We start from the raw sequence: 19,209 nt of genomic DNA on the forward strand, positions 1-19,209 counted from the left end.
ACCTTATACTTTTAAATTTCTTATCCAATCAAATTTGTCATTTGTAAATATTATTTGTACTTTAAAATGTAATAGTTTAATTTTTATTATGCTTTAACTATAATAAATTTTATCAAGCTAATATAACATTATAGTAGATTTTTATTAAAATGTTAAATATATGGTAGTAAAAGATAAATTCTATTTTAATTTTTAAATATATCAAAAACTATAAGTTGCCATATATTTATGATATGATATGTTGGCAATATATAATTGAATTGTGATATTAATTAATTATCATCGCATGGTATTAAAGTTACATTAAATATTTTTGTGGGTTTCTTGAAGACTTATATAATTATAAAAATAACATATTTGTTTTATTTTTTTGTAATACTTCAATTTTAAAACTGGAATGTTGTAAAATCTTGCATTGTTTTGTTACATAATTATTACTTTCGTATAAAAATAATTTTAAAATAAGAGAAAATAATTTTATTATTTTTACAATTTACATAGTTTGAGATGAATTAAAATATTTATTCGATAAACTTTAAATAAACATGACCAAACGACACCGTATTATTGAATTAATTGCAGCCCAAACAATTAAGGGCCTAGCCGAATGGGCCCAATCGCAAAGCCCTTTTGAAGTGTTAAGGCCCAATAGACCCCACCCAGAAACCCTACCTTCTTCCTCACTCGAACCGAAGCCGAGCAAAGGGTCCATGAACCGGTTGTGTCCGACCCGAAATGACCCGACATTAAATTGGCCCAAGCCAGGGCTGTTAATTGGCTAGAAACGGGGTTGGTAGTACCCGGTATGAGCCCATAAAAGATCGGATCCGGTGTCACCCATTTCCATATAAGATTAGAGAATTTGCGCCCCCCGTATTTATCATTCTCGCAGCGCAGCTATTAGGGTTTTCAAAGTTATCTGGAAGTTCAGAGCCCTCTCTCTCTCTCTCGCGTTCATCGTCGGCGACTTACTCTGCCGTAACCACGCTTCCCGTCGGCGACCTCTTCGGCGCAAATACAATCAGCAAGGTAAACCTTCTGTGATTTTGATACTTCTGGCGCGGCAGAACTGTGGATCTGTAGATTTAGGTTTAAATTCTGCCTTTTATTTTATCGCCTGTTACTTCCTGGATCTGACCCGACGCGTTTTTTTATCTTGATTTCTTGATGTGAAGATATGCGCTTTATCGGGTTTAGGTTCCGTGCTAACATGAACTTTATGGCAAAATCCGCTATGCTCTTGTGATATAGAAGAAGTCTTTTACACGTTCAGCGTGTTGAATTATTGTTTGTCTTTCTCATCTTTTCGTTTCTTTCTTCTGCAGGTTATTGCGACTTGATTTGATTTTTAGATTGTGTCCAGAAGATGGCGTCAAGGTTTTGGACTCAGGTTTGTGACTTCTGCTACCAAATTTCAATTGAATTGTATCATCTTTTGTTGCTGTGAAATTTTATATGTTCTGTAAATGTGGTTACAGGGTGACAGCGACACCGAGGAAGAAGAGAGTGATTATGACGAGGAGGTTAGTGCTGGTGGAGCAGGAGAGTCTGCCGCTGCAACTGCCAGAAGCAGATATCTTAATGACAGTGGCAGTGACAACGATGATTCGGATGGTCAGAAGCGTGTTGTCCGGTCTGCTAAAGACAAGCGCTTTGAGGAGATGTCTGCCACTGTTGATCAGATGAAGAATGCCATGAAAATTAATGACTGGGTTAGCTTGCAAGAGAGCTTTGACAAGATTAATAAACAGCTCGAGAAGGTCATGCGGGTTACAGAGTCTGAAAAGGTCCCAAACCTTTACATAAAAGCTCTTGTAATGTTGGAGGACTTCTTGAACCAGGCTTTGGCCAATAAGGAGGCGAAGAAAAAGATGAGCAGTAGTAACGCTAAGGCCCTGAATTCAATGAAACAAAAACTGAAGAAGAACAATAAGCAGTATGAAGAGTTGATTAATAAGTGCAGGGAAAATCCCGAGAGCGAAGATGAAGGGGAAGGTGGCGAAGAAACTGAAGAGGAGGATGATGAGGAGTCGGAGTTTGAGGAGGACCCATCAAAGATTGCCATGGGATCAGATTCAGGGGATGAAGATGAAGATGAAGATGAAGAGGGCAGGCATGCTGCAACTGAGGGTGGGGTCTGGGAAAAGATGATGAGCAGGAAAGATAAGATAATGGATAAGCAGTTCATGAAGGACCCTAGTGAAATCACATGGGATATAGTCAACAAAAAGTTCAAAGAGATTGTGGCTGCTCGTGGTAGGAAGGGAACTGGACGGGTTGAACTGGTGGAGCAACTTACCTTTCTGACCAGGGTGGCCAAGACCCCTGCTCAGAAACTTGAGATACTGTTCAGTGTTATTTCTGCACAATTTGATGTTAACCCAAGTCTCAGTGGGCACATGCCAATAAATGTATGGAAGAAGTGTGTGCAGAATATGTTTGTGATACTTGATATTCTTGTCCAATACCCTAACATTGTAGTTGATGATGTGGTAGAACCAGAAGAGGATGAAACTAGGAAAGGAACAGACTTTAAGGGTACAATCCATGTTTGGGGGAACTTGGTAGCCTTTCTGGAGAGAATAGATGTCGAGTTCTTTAAAAGCTTGCAGTGCATTGATCCTCATACCCGTGAATATGTTGATAGGCTAAGGGATGAGCCCATATTCTTGGTTCTTGCACAGAATGTCCAGGAATATTTTGAGAGGGTTGGTGATTACAAGGCTGCTGCAAAGGTTGCACTAAAGAGGGTGGAACTCATCTATTATAAGCCCCAAGAGGTGTATGATGCAATGAGGAAGTTGGCCGAGCAGACAGAATCTTTAGAGAACGGAGAAGCAGAGCCAGGAGCTGAACCCAAAGTTGAAGAAAGTAGGGGCCCTCCTGCTTTTGTTGTCACTCCTGAACTTGTGCCTCGCAAACCTATGTTTCCTGAAAGCAGCCGTGCATTGATGGATATCCTTGTTTCTCTGATTTACAAGTATGGGGATGAGCGAACCAAGGCCCGTGCAATGCTCTGTGACATATACCATCATGCTATACTAGATGAATTTTCAATCTCGCGGGACTTGTTGTTGATGAGTCACTTGCAGGATAGCATTCAGCACATGGACATTTCCACTCAGATACTTTTTAACAGGGCTATGGCTCAACTGGGATTGTGCGCATTTAGAGCAGGACTAATTGTTGAGGCACATGGCTGTCTCTCTGAACTGTATTCAGCTGGCAGGGTGAAGGAGTTACTTGCGCAAGGTGTCTCTCAAAGCCGATATCATGAAAAGACTCCCGAACAGGTGCTAAGTTTTTTGTTTTTAATAATTGAATTGCAGTTCAGAGTTTCATCATAATTAACACAAACCCCCCTTCCAGTTGGCATTTTGGAGCTTGTTTTCCTTTACTGTCTTTATTTTTTGCCACTGAATTGTGCGTTTGTTATTTGCTAGAAAAAATTGCATGATCCTGCTATGGTGTTTCTTGATGTATTGATGTTTAACCACGCTTCCTTATTTTGAACTTTTACTTGCTTTGCCTGTCAATTTATTTGTTCTGTGTGCGTTCTATGATTTTTCTGAATGCTACATCTTGGGGGTGGGTTATGTTTCTCTAGATCCTAATGGTGTATTTTTGTTCAACCATATGTTTTTGTGCCATTGATTGGTAAATAAATTTAATTCCCTGAAGAATGAAGAACATAACATGCAAATACTAATTCTAAATTGAACTCCAAGGCTGATTTCAGTTTAGGCTAATGCCAAAACTGTTGTTCAAAGCTAAAAGTTTGAAAAGGGTACTAGTAAAGTATAATCATATTATGGAGGTTAATATCTGCCTCTGCATTTACCTGTTTTAAAAGCTGTGCACTGTGCTTGTTATGTGAAATTTAAAATATTTTGATGATCACTTGTTTGTATGGTATGCGTGAGTAAGGACAGGGCATTTGTTGCTCAAAGTAGTTAATAACATCTTTCTATGTTTATTTTTCACATTTCCTCCAATGGTGTAATTAAAATTTATTTGGAATTAGTTCACCTAAAAGATTTGAAGACTTCATGAGTTTATCCATCATGTGCATTATGTGTTTGTACTTTTCATGTTGGATCTACACAAATGTTACATGTTGATTTGCATAGAGAATCATGTGACAATTTATGGAGTCGTATGCATTGGGATACTAACTACTGTGGTTGTGATATTTGTGAAGTCAAGCAATGGTCTAAGGTCATCCTTCTATCCCTATTATGGGTTTAGTTGCAGCTATGTTACTTCTGTAAGGTCATCCTTACATGTCAACTTTTCTAGGATTTCTTTTCTTTTCTCTCCTTTTTGTTTTTGCCTAAGAACTTTTCATGTACCTAGGGTTTAACCTAGGGTTTGGATTGGAAATTGGAAGAATCTGAGGGAATTAAGACCAAGAACATAAAGGATTGGAGGGAGAATTGGACAAAAAGAGAGAGTTGCAGACAGAACAGAGAAAGGTAGAGATTAGAGTGTGTTGAAGTAAAAGAAAAAGGAAGATTGATTTAAAGCTATCGACGAGTAGATAAGGAGATAAGTTTGGTGTGAGAAAAGATCACAACAAATTCAAAGTAAGAGGATAAAGGGAAGAAAGGATGAAGCAGATCTCAAAAACAGATAAGGGAATCCAAGTTTAAATTCATTCAAATTTGTAAAGTAGTATATTCAAATTTGTTGTAATCTATTCCTTTAATTTAGGAGAGTTTTTGGGATATTTTTTGTATATATAATTCACCATTCAGATCAATGGAATTATGGAGGAACATTCATAGTTTTCCTATTCATTTTTCATGGTATTAGAGCCACGTTCTTATGGTAGACGCTTTCTTCTTACCTATTGAATGTAGAATTCCTTAAGTCCACGACATGACTGAAACTCAAACAACCAATGAGACATCTACTACCGTCCCTCTTCCAACGAAGAATACACAAGTTCTAGTCATTCCAATAGCTCTTGACAGTCACTCCCTTCAGATTATCCAGCATATACTGAATGGAACCAACTTTAGAGAATGGTTCCAATCAGTCCTGGTGGTAGTTGAGGGAAAAGAGAAGGTTGGCTATTTGGTAGGAGCAATTCCTAAGCCTATGGCGTTTGGGAGGCAAAGAATGCCATTGTCATGGCCTAGTTGGTCAACTCAATGGAACCTACTTATTCTACAAGACAACCAAGGAATCTAGAAAGTTGTACAAGAAATATACTCAAACATTGAGAACATTGCTCAATGTTTCCAGATTTGGTCTACTATTCGAACCACGAGGCAAGGTACTAATTCTGTTACTGAATATTACAATACTCTAATAGAATTGTGGCAAGAGATGGACCTATTCTATGAAATCACTTGGGAGTGTTATGAAGATGGAAGGAAATATGACAAGAGAATAGAAAAGGAAAGAGTGTTTGACTTCTTACACGGCCTCAATTCTGATATAGATGAAGTAAAAGGTGGATTACTTGGAACAAAGCCTTTTCCATCTATAAGGGAAGCTTTTGCAAAAGTTAGACGAGAAGAAAGCAAGAAGAAGGTGATGCTAACTACATCAGGGCCTTCCAATAATGATGTATGCACACAAACATTAGCCTCAGCCCTGGCCTACAAGGGAGACATGCTAGAAAATTCATGGAAAACCAGCAGATTGGAAGCCAAAGAGTCAGAGGAAGGGGAGTCAAGATGCCTATGTGGTAGATGCCGAAGTTGGAAAACCAACTAATCTATCTCTATCAGCAGATTAGTTGGAAGTGCTACAACAGTTGTTGAGCCAAACCAAAGTGATTAAATCTGAAGCTACAGATAATCCTAATTCAGTAATATCTCTGGCCAAACAAGGTACATCTAGATACTCCTTAATCTTTCATAACTTCTCTACAGGCTATTGGATACTAGATACAGTTACTTAAGATGCTATCAGATTATGAACCTTGTGATCAAGGTATTACCATTTCTATGGCTGATTGTACAACATCTATGGCTCAAGGAAAAGGAACAGATCTTGTGGCAGGCTTAATCCTAAAATTAGTACTATATGTGCTTGATCTAAAATGTAACTTGCTATCAGTAAGCAAACTAACTAGAGAAATGAGCTGTTTGGTAACATTTTTGCCATCTTATTGTGAATTTTAGAACCTATCTTTGGGGAAGATGATTGGAAATACTGAGGAGAAAAGAGGTCTCCATCAAATTCTGAGGCTTGGTCATTCTCTTGGATCTAGGTCACATATTCAATCCTCCTCGTCTACTATTTGAAAGTCTAAAATCATGTTATGGCACCGGTGTTTAGGGCATCTTAGCTTTGAGTATTTTAGAGTTTTGTATCCTTCTCTTTTCATTAATAAAAGGAACCATATTTTTCACTGTGAACAATGTATTCTTGCTAAACAAACCAAAAGTTAACACCCAACTCATATCTGTAAGCTCTCAAAACCATTTCATTTGGTCCATAGTGACATTTGGGGGCCATCAAGGACTCTAAATTTAACTAACACTCGTTGGTTCATCACATTCATAGATGACCATACAAGAGTTAGCTAGATGTTCTTAATGAAAGTCAAATTTGAAGTCTATCTTGTTTTCATAAGGTTTCATCAAATGGTAAAAAATGTCTTTCAATCCTCAATCTATGTGTTACGTTCAAACAATGGTTGGGAATATTTTCCAATGACTTCAACCATTACCTAACTAAGCATGGTATCATTCACCAAAGTTCATGTCCTTACAACCCTCCACAAAATGGGGTAGCGGAAAGAAATAATTGCCATATTCTTGAGACTGCAAGGGCTATCATGTTCACTCATTCAGTACCAAATTCCTACTGGGTAGAAGCCATTCTCACAACCTCATATCTCATTAATCGTCTTCCCTCCAAGGTTTTAGAATTTAGGACTCCCTTGAGTGTTTTTCTTGACTTCTACCCTCACCATACCCGAGTCTTGGATTCTCTTTCCCCAAAGGTTTTTGGATGTATTGTCTTTGTACACAAGTACCAACCTACTCAATCCAAGCTTGAACCTAAAGGTCTCAAATGTATTTTTGTTGGCTATTCTACTACTCGACAAGGATATAAGTGCTACAGCCCCACTACTAGGCACTTTATTGTGTCTTGTGATGCCTCTTTTTTCGAGCATCAACTATTTTTTCAAAATATTCCTCTGTTCACTCCTAGTACAGAGCAATATTGGGACTCCACAATATCTATTCTTGCTTGTTCTCCTCCTACCTCTCCTTCCACTTTCCTACTTGCTCCTGAACTGTTACTGTTCCTGAATCACCTCAACCTATTTTTGAACCAGTTCCAATCCCTATTTCTAAAAGCTATCAAGGGGGAGATCAGAACACCCAGATTCAGGAGGATTAGGCCTCTGACAAACCACCATTGGTTTATTTCAGGAGATTGAAAAGCCAGTCCCATTGTCTAATCTCGAGATAGGTCCAGATGCTAGGACTGTGGAGGATACTGGTGCTGTGGAAAGTTTGGAATCTAAAGGATTTGATGACTTAGATATCCCAATAAAACACTAAGGAAAGGGGTGAGATCATGTACCAAACACCCTATTCCCAATTATTTGGGGGTATTCACACCTATCTCCTTAGTTCAGGGCTTTTACTGCCAGCATTGATATTGAAATTCCTAGAGATATATATCATGCAATGCAGGATTTAGAGATCAATGGCACTTGGGAGATTGTGAGACTACCTGATGGGAAAAGAATTCTGGGCAGTAAGTGGGTATTTATTGTGAAGTACAAGTCAGATGGGAGCATTGACAGGAACAAGACTAGACTAATAGCTCAAGGATTCACACAAACATGTTAGAATTGATCGATATTTTGTCAAACAAGAGATCGAAAGTGGAGACATAAACCCCTCTTATGTTCCTACTGAATTTCAAGAGGCATACATTTTGACTAAGGCAATGTAGAAACAAGGTTTTGAATCAATTAGAGGCAAGTGGGAATGATGGATATCTATTCACCAGCTTGAGGGGGAGCGCTAGAGAAGATAAAAGAAAAAGAAAGATTGACTTAAAGCTATGGACGAGTAGATAAGGAGATAAGATTGGTGTGAGAAAAAATAAGAACAAATTCAAACTAAGAGGAGAAAGGGAAGAAAGGATGAAGCAGATCTCAAAAACAGATAAGGGAATCCGAGTTTAAATTCATTCAAATTTGTAAAGTAGTATATTCAAATTTATTGTAATCCATTCCTGTAAATTAAGAAAATTTTTAGGATATTTTTTGTATATATAATTCACCATTCAGATAAATGGAATTATGGAGGAACATTCATAGTTCTCCTATTCATTTTTCTGAGAGAAATCAAAGGGAAACAAGAGGGGAATGTGAGAGAGAACTGATGAGTGGGAAAGTCTGAATTTCAATTATCAATTCAAAACATGCATTCTTCACCTCCCTTGGCCTATTTATAGGCTTAACAAATGAAGGTACTAACAGCTACAACATAAAGAGTACAACCAAATGAGAAACATGTATAATACATATTACTAATCTATCCTTGGGGATCCTTGAGGTCGTGACAATTCCCCCTTTCCTTGGAAGAGTTCTTGTCCCCAAGAACTTGCAGCGATTGGCCACTGCTCTTCATCTAATCCCAACTTTCTCCATCTGTTTTATTCTTCTTTCTTTCTTTCTTTCTGTTTCTTGGCCACTTCCTCTTCACTTTTATGCTCCTTCTATATTGTTTTTCCTGCAAATTTAAAATGTATTCTTCAAGGGTCTCTATACAGAAATTATGCCAGTGAGTTGTAATAATCAGCAGTCCGGTAGCATCCCACTATTCCATCCTCTCCCAAACCTTGTGGCAGTCCTTCTGTTCAGTCCGCTTACACTGTTCCTTCGCTGCCAAAACCAGCACTAGGGACAGCTTGATACGTACTGTACCCAAGCCACAGCTTGATACCTACTTTAACCCAAGCCAAGGACTCCTCAGCCTTCTCTGGAATCGCAGGCAATGGAACAATATTCTTAAGAACCCTGATATCAATTCCATTCCTCACAAGAGTCCAATCCTGGACGCTAGCCAAGCCTTCAGTCAATGGACTGATCACCAGGGGTAACGTGATGGACTTGGTTTTCCCTGTCACTTCACCAATTACTTTCTCATTTTCCTCCTGCAACCTTTCAGTAGGTGCATCATGAGTGATTAATTTTTCTTTCATTTCTGATGATTGATTGACTGAATCAATCACCTCTTGATCCAAACTTCCAATAATATCATCTCGAATATTTGCTTCAAGGACTTTGTTTTCAAAGGAATCAGGTTGTTCCTTTGGATCTTCTGTCCAAACATCCTTGTCGTTGTAGTTTTCCTCTGGAAAATGAATTTCACCACCAATATCATCTCTGGTATTGCAGTCATCCTCCTTGTCAGTATTTTCTGAATTCAACTTCTCACGAACAGAACTTCTGACAGAGACATCGTGAACTTCTTCCTTAGTTGATTTCTGAGGTTTGATAGTGGAATGATGAGTACATAGACGAGGAAAGTATAGATCTCTAAATATCTTAGGTATTGAATAATTGGATCAGAATAGTCCTTTGAAAGAAAATGAGCAGGAAGTCTAACCTGTAACTGTTTGGTGATTAATATCAGGAATTCATCCAGTTTTTGGTTGCAACTGGCCATAGTTTGATCGAATCTAGCTGCACTTTGCTCGAAACTAGAGAATTCTTCCTAAGACATGATCTAGACAGCTTTGGAATTTGCCTCTGTGTTGCCTCTGTGCTAATTCTTTAGCTTTGGAATTCCGCCTCTTAAAATGATCAGCCTTGGAAAATCAATCTTCCAGAAATCGTTGTTCTGTACAATCTTCCTTAATCTCTGCTTTGGAAACAGCCTCCAAGGTTCGGCTGCTGCTGAACAGCCTCCAAGTCAATTTCCGAGTCAACCTTTAACAACCGGCTGGCTCTGAACAGTTTTGGAAGACAACCTGTTCTAACCAGCTCCGGGAACCTGTTGCGCAACTTCTGAAACCAAAACTTCCGAAAATTGCTGATCTGAACAGCTTCGATCAGCTTCCAGGAAACGGCAGGCTTCTGCAATTCGCCTAAGATGCAGCTTCAGAAACCTGCTGGCCTACACAGTTTCCGTGATTCAGCTACCTTCCGTGGAAAACCTAACCTGAGCGACTTCATGTGACTCGATCGGCTCCGATAACTCGCTCGCTCTGTGTCGCATTCAAATTTGAACTGAGAGTTGATCAGGAATCACCTGGCTTAGCTTTGTCAGATTTGCTAAAGGAATTTGCCTGACTCTGCTTTACTGCCGAGATTGCCGGAATTCGCCTTTCTCATGATGCAGCAGCCGAGGATCGGTTGCTGAGAATTTCCACTCACAGCTGAGAATTGTCGTCTTTGATACCAATTTGTCATGTACCTAGGGTTTGGATTGGAAATTAGAAGAACCCGAGGGAATTGGGACCAATAACAGAAAGGATTGGAGGGAGAATTGTACAAAGAGGGAGATAATGGACAGAAATGAGGGAGAGATTAGAGAGAAATCAGAGAGAGACGGGAGGGAATCTGAGAGAGAATTGATGAGAGGGAAAGTTTGCAATTCAATTAACAAATCAAAACATGCATTCTCTACCTACCTTAGCCTATTTATAGGCTTAACAAATGAAGGTACTAACAGTTATGACATAAGAGTACAACCAAACGAGAAATACATATAATACAGACAAAACTTTTCTATTCTCTCTAATTTATCATTTGGCATCCTAGATAATGAAGCCTAGAAAAAACGCACATTGATATCTTGGATAGAGACTTCTCTTGATATACAAGATAACTTCAGACGTTGCTCTGCTAGACCTGAATTTTTGTTATTTCTACATATTGGGATTGTGGGCTTTTATTTTCTTCTTAGCTCGTTCTGCTCTTCTTTTGTGTGCAATGAATCCAAAATTCATTCTCTTTCTGATTGTAATTCTTGTCATGTTGTCGTGTTTGTCACGGCTGTATCATTCTTCCTGGCTTTTTGGGTTTGATTTTCTGGAGTGCAACTGCAAAATACATGGCCAACAATTGAAGGCCTTTTCTTTGTTAACTTGTTTCTTATGCTAATATGTGTAAGAAATCTAGATCTTGCCTCAACTATTAATTTCTGATACACTTGCGCAATAAGCTTATTAAAGATTTTTAACTTACCTAATATTTCACTTGTGAAAAAAAGGGAAAAAATCTATGTCCCCTTTTGATATTCTGTCATGGGTGAGAACCGACCATATGGTGTCCTTGTAAAATAGGGTGCTATTTTGCACATTCAATAAAAATAAAGAATTGAGTAAACTGCAGGAGTCATTATGAAGCAGGTTCATCGTTGAACTGCCTAACACCGTTCCAAGAAGTTTTTTTATTCTTTGCATATTTGTCTGGTTATGATAGCATAGACATGTAGCACATTACCATGATATCAAATTGAGTTTTTGGACTTTTTGATCAGTGGTAAGATTGCTTGGTGCATCTGTTTTTTTGTGTGGTAATATTTGGGGATGGGTGAAGGGTGTGGAGTGGTTTTCTCCTGTTATTATTAGACCTGCCTTGCTATAGCTACTGCATTACGTCTTTCCCTTATGACTAATTTTGCAAGTGATCAAATTTTATCAGGAGCGTTTGGAAAGGAGACGGCAGATGCCGTACCACATGCACATAAATCTTGAGCTTCTGGAGGCTGTCCATCTAATATGTGCCATGCTGTTGGAGGTCCCTAACATGGCAGCCAATAGCCATGATGCCAAGCGCAAGGTTATAAGTAAGACCTTCCGTCGGTTGCTTGAGGTCAGTGAGAGGCAGACATTCACTGGCCCACCTGAAAATGTCAGAGACCATGTAATTGCAGCCACTAGATCCCTTACCAAGGGAGATTTCCAGAAGGCGTTTGATATCATCAAGTCCCTTGATGCCTGGAAGCTCCTCAGAAACCGGGATAATGTTCTTGAGATGCTTAGGTCCAGGATTAAGGAAGAGGCTCTGAGAACTTACCTCTTTACCTATTCGTCGGCATACAATTCTCTGAGCTTGGATCAAATTTCAAAGATGTTTGAGCTTTCAGATGCCCAGACCCATAGCATTGTTAGCAAAATGATGATCAATGAGGAGCTTCATGCGAGCTGGGACCAGCCAACCCGGTGCACGGTTATCCATGATGTTGAACACACAAGGTTGCAGGCTTTGGCATTCCATCTGACGGAGAAGCTGTCCATCCTGGCAGAGAGTAACGAGAGAGCAATGGAAGCGAGGCTGGGTGGTGGTGGACTGGACGGTCTGCCTTCAAGGAGGAGGGATGGCCAGGATTATGCTTCTGCGGCAGCTGGTGGTGTTGGTAACAGGTGGCAGGACAACGTATCCTTCTCGCAGGGAAGGCAAGGCGGTAGCGGCGGGCAATCTGGGAGGCCAATGACTTCAGGACAGTCAAGGGACCGGATGCAGTCACGAGGAACGGGTGGATACTCTATGGGCTATCAGAGCACGCGTTATCAAGATGCTGCCTATGGAGGACCGGGGAGAACATATCAAAGTAGCTCGGCAAGGGGGTCCCAGAATGTTCCAACCCGTATGGTTAATCTGAACAAGGGTGTACGTGCCTAGGAAGAGAGACAGACACAAGAAGTACCATAGGCCTTATTTATTCGGACTGATCCAAGATTTTTGACTACTGTTGCAAACCAGAGATTTCTTTCTTTATTATTGTATTATCGGTGAAAGAGAGTTTTATCTATCTCTACTTTGTAGTCCTTAAATAGTATTTTGGTGCTGTTCGTTTATCTTGTTTTCCTACAACCAGATATGCATATTCTCTTTAGAAATTGAGACCCTGGTTGGTTGCTACTTTTGCTGCTTCAAGGTTGGATGCTATAAAAGTGCATTGGCAGTTTTGGAATCTGGATTGTGTCTGGATAAACAGGGGATGTGAGTTGGGTGTCTCATTTCTGATCTTTATGTATGAAATATATCTCAGCCCTTGCTATTCGGACGTTGATAGATACAACAATAATAATGTTGTTGGTATAACTGTTTAGTTAGCAGTAACATGATCTTCTTGTTTGCTTCCTTTTGGTTGGTTACACATGACTGATTGGCGTTCTTGACAAAATTGATTTCAATGAAGACATCCCGTTGTCCGTGGACTTACAAAAGGCTCTCGCCCTGATACTAAAATTTTGTCAAAGCGGGCGGTTGAATGCGCGCGGCTCGATGAAATTGGGAAGTGGGGTGGCAAGATTTTGTAGATATTACTTGTTAAATTTGGTCAATTCTCCTTTGGCATGGTTCAGGTAGTCGCCTCTTGAAGAAACAACCGAGTTGGAGGGTATAAATTTTGAAGCAACTTCACAAATTAATTGAAGGAATTGGCAAGTTAATACGGAAAGAGTGATAAAAAAAAAAAGCTAAGATATTTTGAGAGAAGTTAAATTATTTGATAATTTCTAAAAATCATTTACCAAATGACACCAACCCATGTGTGTTTCACGTAATATACTTGCTGTTCGTAAGCATCTCAGCGTCCCCAATCCAAATTCAAAATGCAACCAAACGCAAATAACCTAGCTCATGGGTTCAATTGCCCATCCCGGTTTCGATTTCCTTCTCCCTGTCGTGCTTAACTGCGAAGGATGCATCGTAGCTTTAAATCTGCAATTTACCGACCCATCTGCTTTTCAATTGAATCAAAAGAATTTCAAAACCCATACCGAATGCTAGCTCTCCAATTGAAAAAGACGGTCGATTTATTAGGAGAGCCCATTAACTGTACTTTATGTTTGTTGCTTCGTTGATATTAGGAACACCCAGATAGTGAATTGTTAAATTAATTAGTGATGTTAAGTTGGTTGTGGGTCCCCATTTTTTTTATTATTATTATTATTATTATTATTTTTTTTTTTTTGGGGGGGGGGGGGGGGGGTGTTGACATGAAGAATCTGAAGGCCTCTTCTTTGCCACCAGGCCAAAGCTTCATTAGTGCCAATTAAGGGTGAATTAGGACACCACGATTGAACCCAATTACAATATAAACCACTACTTGCTTGCATATGTCATTTTTCATATGAAACCACGATGTTCATTCATTACAAAAGACATATCACTATATCACACAATAAAAAGATGCAACTAGATACAAGCCAACCTATATGCATGTAGCTGGTCCCTTTTATTCCTCGAGCTTCCTTTGCCCTTCAATGAACTTGCTACATCTATATATATATATATATAGATAGATAGATAGATAGATAGAGAGAGAGAGAGAGAGAGAGAGAGAGAGAGAGAGATTTATACAAGAAAAATAACAATTTCGGGTTGAGCTTCTAAAACAACTTGCATGCTAGAGAATGACATGAATAGCATTTTAAACTCCTTAAAATGCAACAACCCACTTTAGATAGCAAGCTAACATGCTTTTCAAAGGAAATTCCATCTAGCACATGCATGGCCATTTAAGATATATACAATACGTTCAATGTTATCTTTCATGCCATGAAACTATTCGAGTAAGCGATTTTAAATTTGCTCGAATAGTTTGCTCATACCCCATTAATAGCTTGAAGGCGATTTTGATGAAGTGCCTATGCCTTTCTTTTTCTGTTTAAGCTTTCAGCCTGGAATCTAATCTTGCAAATTTTAAATTTGCTTCGTTTTTCTCTCTTGAATTTCTTCACTACTCCAGCTTCTTACCTTTTGGCTTTTATTAGTAAGAATACAGTTAGCCAAGCAGACTTTATTTTTCTATCTCACCATCTCTCAGCTCTTATCAAAACAAACAATAAGCAAAGCTCTATGTTCTTCTCTTATTTCACTCTGCTGTTTTCTTTTCTTTCTCTCTTTCCCTTTTAATTCTCTATTTCACTCTCTGTATCTATTCCTCACTTAGCCAAAATAAGTCCATCAACCTTTTTAATTGTATCACAACTTCCCACTTCAAACCATTTGAAAACTATTCCAATTTCTTAGTGGACTGTCCCAATTTCATCTAGCTGAAACTTAATTAATAATTGGTGATACCATATGAACACTCTGCCGAATCAAATCTGAATGGATGATTCATCCATTTAATTTCCCTCCTCCTTACTGCTTTCAACCTTTTCCTTCTTCTTCTTCTTCTAATTTTCCTTCCTTTGACCGAGTGGATTCTCAGTTCCTTGCCTAAGCACAAGAAGTACCATATATGGGCAGGGAAAATAACATCCACAAATCTCTTAATAATTTATCTTAAATTGAACTAAATGCAGAATTAAAAAATTTGATAGACTTACTTGTCAAGCAGTCTTAAGTCTCAGTTCCCTTCTTTTTTTATCTTCTACCGTCTGTTCTTATTCAAATGAGCTGAATACAAAAACCCACAAGTGAAGCTAAAATCAATTTGTATATCTCCTTATTGCTTCAAGCATGTTTCCTAGAAAATGTTGAAAAATTGTGGTGTTGTAATGGCAAATATATGTTGCACTAGTCCAAAGATTTCAAGGCACGAAAACTCATTTTCCTTAAGACTTTGTTTGCTCCAAAATACAATGCAGAAGGGATCCAAACAAGTCTCCAAGATATAATGAAATAAAAATAATATTTGTTGGCGAATGTGCAATTCCCGACAACAAACTTGAATACACGGAATTAATAACAAATACAAAAAATTTTGTATTCTAATTCTATAGTAAATCAATACAAAAAATTGATTTTTGAATGCACGAAATTATGAAATTGTATGTAAGAAGATAGGAGAAGAATAAGGAGAGAGAAATAATATGAATTCTCAAGCATTTTGATCCAAGAATACATCAATCTATTTATAGATAATGTTACAATCCTTCACCAAAGGTACAACCATTTCTATGTGTTACAACCCTCCACCAAAGGTACACCTCTTTTCCAAAGGTTATAACCACTTATTTGTATAAATAAAATTTAAAACAAGTGAAAGGTTACAACAATTCATATGTATAAATAGAATTCAAAATGAGTGAAAACTTACAACCTCTAGTTCCTTGACTTGGATCTTTGCCCAAACATGTCAACCATGTTACAACAAATTCTTTTTGAAAATCTCTCCAACAGAAAAATTGGCGATTCTCCAATTTCTTGACACCTAGCTTATAAAATTACCTCAAAGCTGCTCACCATCTTAGAGTTTAGTAGAAAAAATGGTCACCTGGCCAGTTGGATAAACTCTTGTCAACCTTTGGGTGAAAATGGGCATGGCTTGAGATTTAAATACCATTATACATCGTTAAGTAATTTTATCACTGCCTTTACTTGCCGCCACTATGTTTATTATAATAATTTATCACTAGTTTTAATAAGAAACTAACATGTCATGCATGAAATTTAAGGCAAGCAGCCACCTCTTGAGAATGGACGAACCAATTCTCACCTCATGTTTATATTTTGACACCTTGCACTTGAGTCTCTATGGCATATATAGTGGCCACATGCTAATCCTCAAATCCCACACATGCACGTGTGGCTCTTAAATCTCAAGAATCATAAGCCAAGGCCACTCACTTGCAACATTAACATCATTCAATGAATCAATTACTGTTTTTTCTACTTTTGTCCACCTTTTAATCCTTAACCCTTTTAGGATTATGAGGTATTCTCAGGTCACTCGAGTGATTGATCCTCGTACCTCACTTAGTAATCCCCTACTCACCCTTATTGAATTGCTAGGTTTTCTTGATTTTTTTTTTTGGTATTCCTTAACCTTATGGAATCTATTGATATTCACTCGACTTAACCATTTTTCACGTGGAACAAACTTATGAGCTCCTCATAAAATTGCCAACATAGCCTGTGTGCCAACTTAAGTCACCCATCCATCTTTTTTATTAATTAAATACTTAATTTAATTATTAAAATCTCCAAAATTAATAAATAATCACAAGATATGAATTTTTCTTTCTATTAAATATCTTAAAAAATATATTGTAACACAGGGAGTTACATGCATCTACAGTTTATTGAATTGAATACGTCATTATGAATAGACAATTAATATATATTGTGACAACGTTTTTTATTGTCTTGTCAATTACATCCATGAATGATTTTCTTTTTACATCAATTGAAATTTTCACTGCTTGTGAGAAAAGAATTATTTTTTTTAAATCTTTTTATTCTTCAATGTCAAGTTGTTTATGTTAAAATTGTAGAGCTTAGAATGTCAGGACAGGTTCTTATTATTCTTTCTATCTGCTTAATGGCTAACTGCTATGGCTATGATGTAATGGCAAAGTTCATTGGATTGCTTCTGATAAATCAATTGTTAAATGTTAATGATTGATTAGTTTTGACTGCAATTTAGTAGTTGACTGATACATGGATATTTCTAAATGATAAATGTTTTGGAAGGACCTTTGATTTATAGATCTAGGGTTGAATACCTTTTTTTCCTCTTATTCTATCACTTGTTCCATCCCATATCTCGCCATGATTGTTGAATATTGATTCAAAATTGCTGATTTAGTGGGTTGATTGGATCAAAATTCTGTTTATTGATTTAGTGGGTTGATTGGGTTAAAATTATGTTTACTGATTTAGTGGGTTGAGGTAATTTTGTTTTTTTAAATTTAAGTCCAGCAATAAATCCTATTTTCTTGTTTTTCAGTTGACATGTATTGCCTATTTAAAGGCATGATGATATGAATAAATATAAGGAGGTTACAGCCTTTCACATTCATGTTTTTTTTCAGCTTTTGTTCGTTAACTTCATAGCTACCAATGTCTCTAAAATTCCAACAGTGGTATCAGAGCATTCAATGATCTTAAGGGGCCTGTGAGAGAGAACCCATCAGCACCTTCTTTATTTCTATGGCTTCCACCAACACATCATCTCTTTCACCACCAGTTTTTGATGGAGAAAATTATCAAGTATGGGCTGTTAAAATGAAAGCTCATTTGAGAGGTCTCAGTTTATGGCAGTGGGTCGAAAGTGAAAGGGAGATACCTCTGCTTGACAACAATCTTTATCTCAATCAAATCAGAGTTCATGAAGAAGCAGAAGCTAAAGCTCCGAGGGCTTTATCTCAAATACACGCTGCTGTCTCTGAATCAATTTTCTCAAGAATCATGGCGTGTGAAACGGCTAAGGAAGCATGGGATGTATTGAAAGAGCTATATCAAGGGAATGCTAGAACGAAGAGAATACAAGTGTTGAATCTCAAAAGAAAATTTGAGATTCTTAGAATGAATGAAAATGATACAATCCAAGAGTTCTCTGAAAAACTAATGACGGTGGTAAATAAAATCAGACTTATGGGAGAAGAGCTACCTGATAGCAAGATCGTAGAGAAAGTCTTGATAAACCTACCTGAGAGGTTTGAGGCAAAAATCTCCTCCCTTGAAGATTCAAGGGATATTAGCCAAATTACATTGGTAGAATTAATCGGAGCCTTGCAAGCTCAGGAGCAAAGAAGGATTATGAGAAATGAAGAAAGTGAAAAGACGGTGGAGGGAGCTTATCTTGCCAAGAGTTCATCGTCAAAGAAGAAAGGAAAAATTCTAGAATGTGACCATTGACTTGGTCATGAAGAGAAAGATTGTTGGCACAAAGGGAAGCCTCAATGCTTCTAGTGTAAAAGATTTGGGCATTTGAAAAAGGATTGTAGATTTAACTTGAAAGAACAAGCAAGTACAGTGAAGGCGATTGAAGGGGCAATTGAAGAGGAAACGTTCTTCTAGTTGGTGAGAAGTGCACCAAGAAGAATTTTTTGGAGAGAAGTGCTCCATGAAACTGAATTATTTTTTTTAACATTTGAAAGAAGTATTGATTGTGATTAGAAGTGCATCAAGAAGTGAAAAGAAGTGCTCCACAATTGGGAAGAAATTTGGAGAGAAGTGCTCCATAAAAAGTTGAAGTTTTGCAACTTTGAATCAAGGAGGAATGTTGAATATTGATTAAAAGTTGCTGATCTAGTGGGTTGATTGGGTTAAAATTCTGTTTATTGATTTAGTGGGTTGATTGGGTTAAAATTTTATTTACTGATTTAGTGGGTTGAGATAATTTCATTTTTTTAAATTTAAGTCCAGCAATAAATCCTATTTTCTTGTTATTCAGTTGACATGTATTGCCTATTTAAATGCATGATGATATGAATAAATATAAGGAGGTTACAGCCTTTCACATTCATGTTTTTTTTCAGCTTTTGTTCGTTAACTTCATAGCTACCAATGTCTCTAAAATTCCAACAATG

General features: G+C 37.8%; 2 protein-coding genes across 2 annotated transcripts; both read left to right on the forward strand.

Moving 5' to 3' along the window:
- Positions 1-860: 860 nt before the first annotated feature.
- Positions 861-12,913, forward strand: LOC127789839 (eukaryotic translation initiation factor 3 subunit C-like). The gene is made up of 4 exons (XM_052318854.1): positions 861-1,029; positions 1,326-1,390; positions 1,479-3,293; positions 11,639-12,913. The coding sequence occupies exons 2-4, from the start codon at positions 1,367-1,369 to the stop codon at positions 12,617-12,619; spliced, it is 2,820 nt and encodes a 939-aa protein (XP_052174814.1). The 5' UTR covers positions 861-1,029; positions 1,326-1,366; the 3' UTR covers positions 12,620-12,913.
- Positions 12,914-17,827: 4,914 nt separating this feature from the next.
- LOC127790904 (uncharacterized) lies at positions 17,828-18,535 on the forward strand. Its single transcript, XM_052320636.1, has one exon. It carries the CDS (start codon positions 17,828-17,830, stop codon positions 18,533-18,535), a length of 708 nt encoding a protein of 235 aa, XP_052176596.1.
- Positions 18,536-19,209: the final 674 nt, after the last annotated feature.

The sequence above is a fragment of the Diospyros lotus genome, chromosome 14 (genome assembly GCF_014633365.1).
Source record: "Diospyros lotus cultivar Yz01 chromosome 14, ASM1463336v1, whole genome shotgun sequence".
NCBI classification, from domain to species: domain Eukaryota; kingdom Viridiplantae; phylum Streptophyta; class Magnoliopsida; order Ericales; family Ebenaceae; genus Diospyros; species Diospyros lotus.

Coding starts and splice junctions, on each gene's coding strand:
- LOC127789839 (XM_052318854.1), top strand. CDS start 1,367: ATGGCGTCAAGGTTTTGGACTCAG. Junction 1,391..1,478: donor CGTCAAGGTTTTGGACTCAG/GTTTGTGACTTC, acceptor ATGTGGTTACAG/GGTGACAGCGACACCGAGGA. Junction 3,294..11,638: donor ATGAAAAGACTCCCGAACAG/GTGCTAAGTTTT, acceptor AAATTTTATCAG/GAGCGTTTGGAAAGGAGACG.
- LOC127790904 (XM_052320636.1), top strand. CDS start 17,828: ATGGCTTCCACCAACACATCATCTCTTTCACCACCAGTTTTTGATGGA.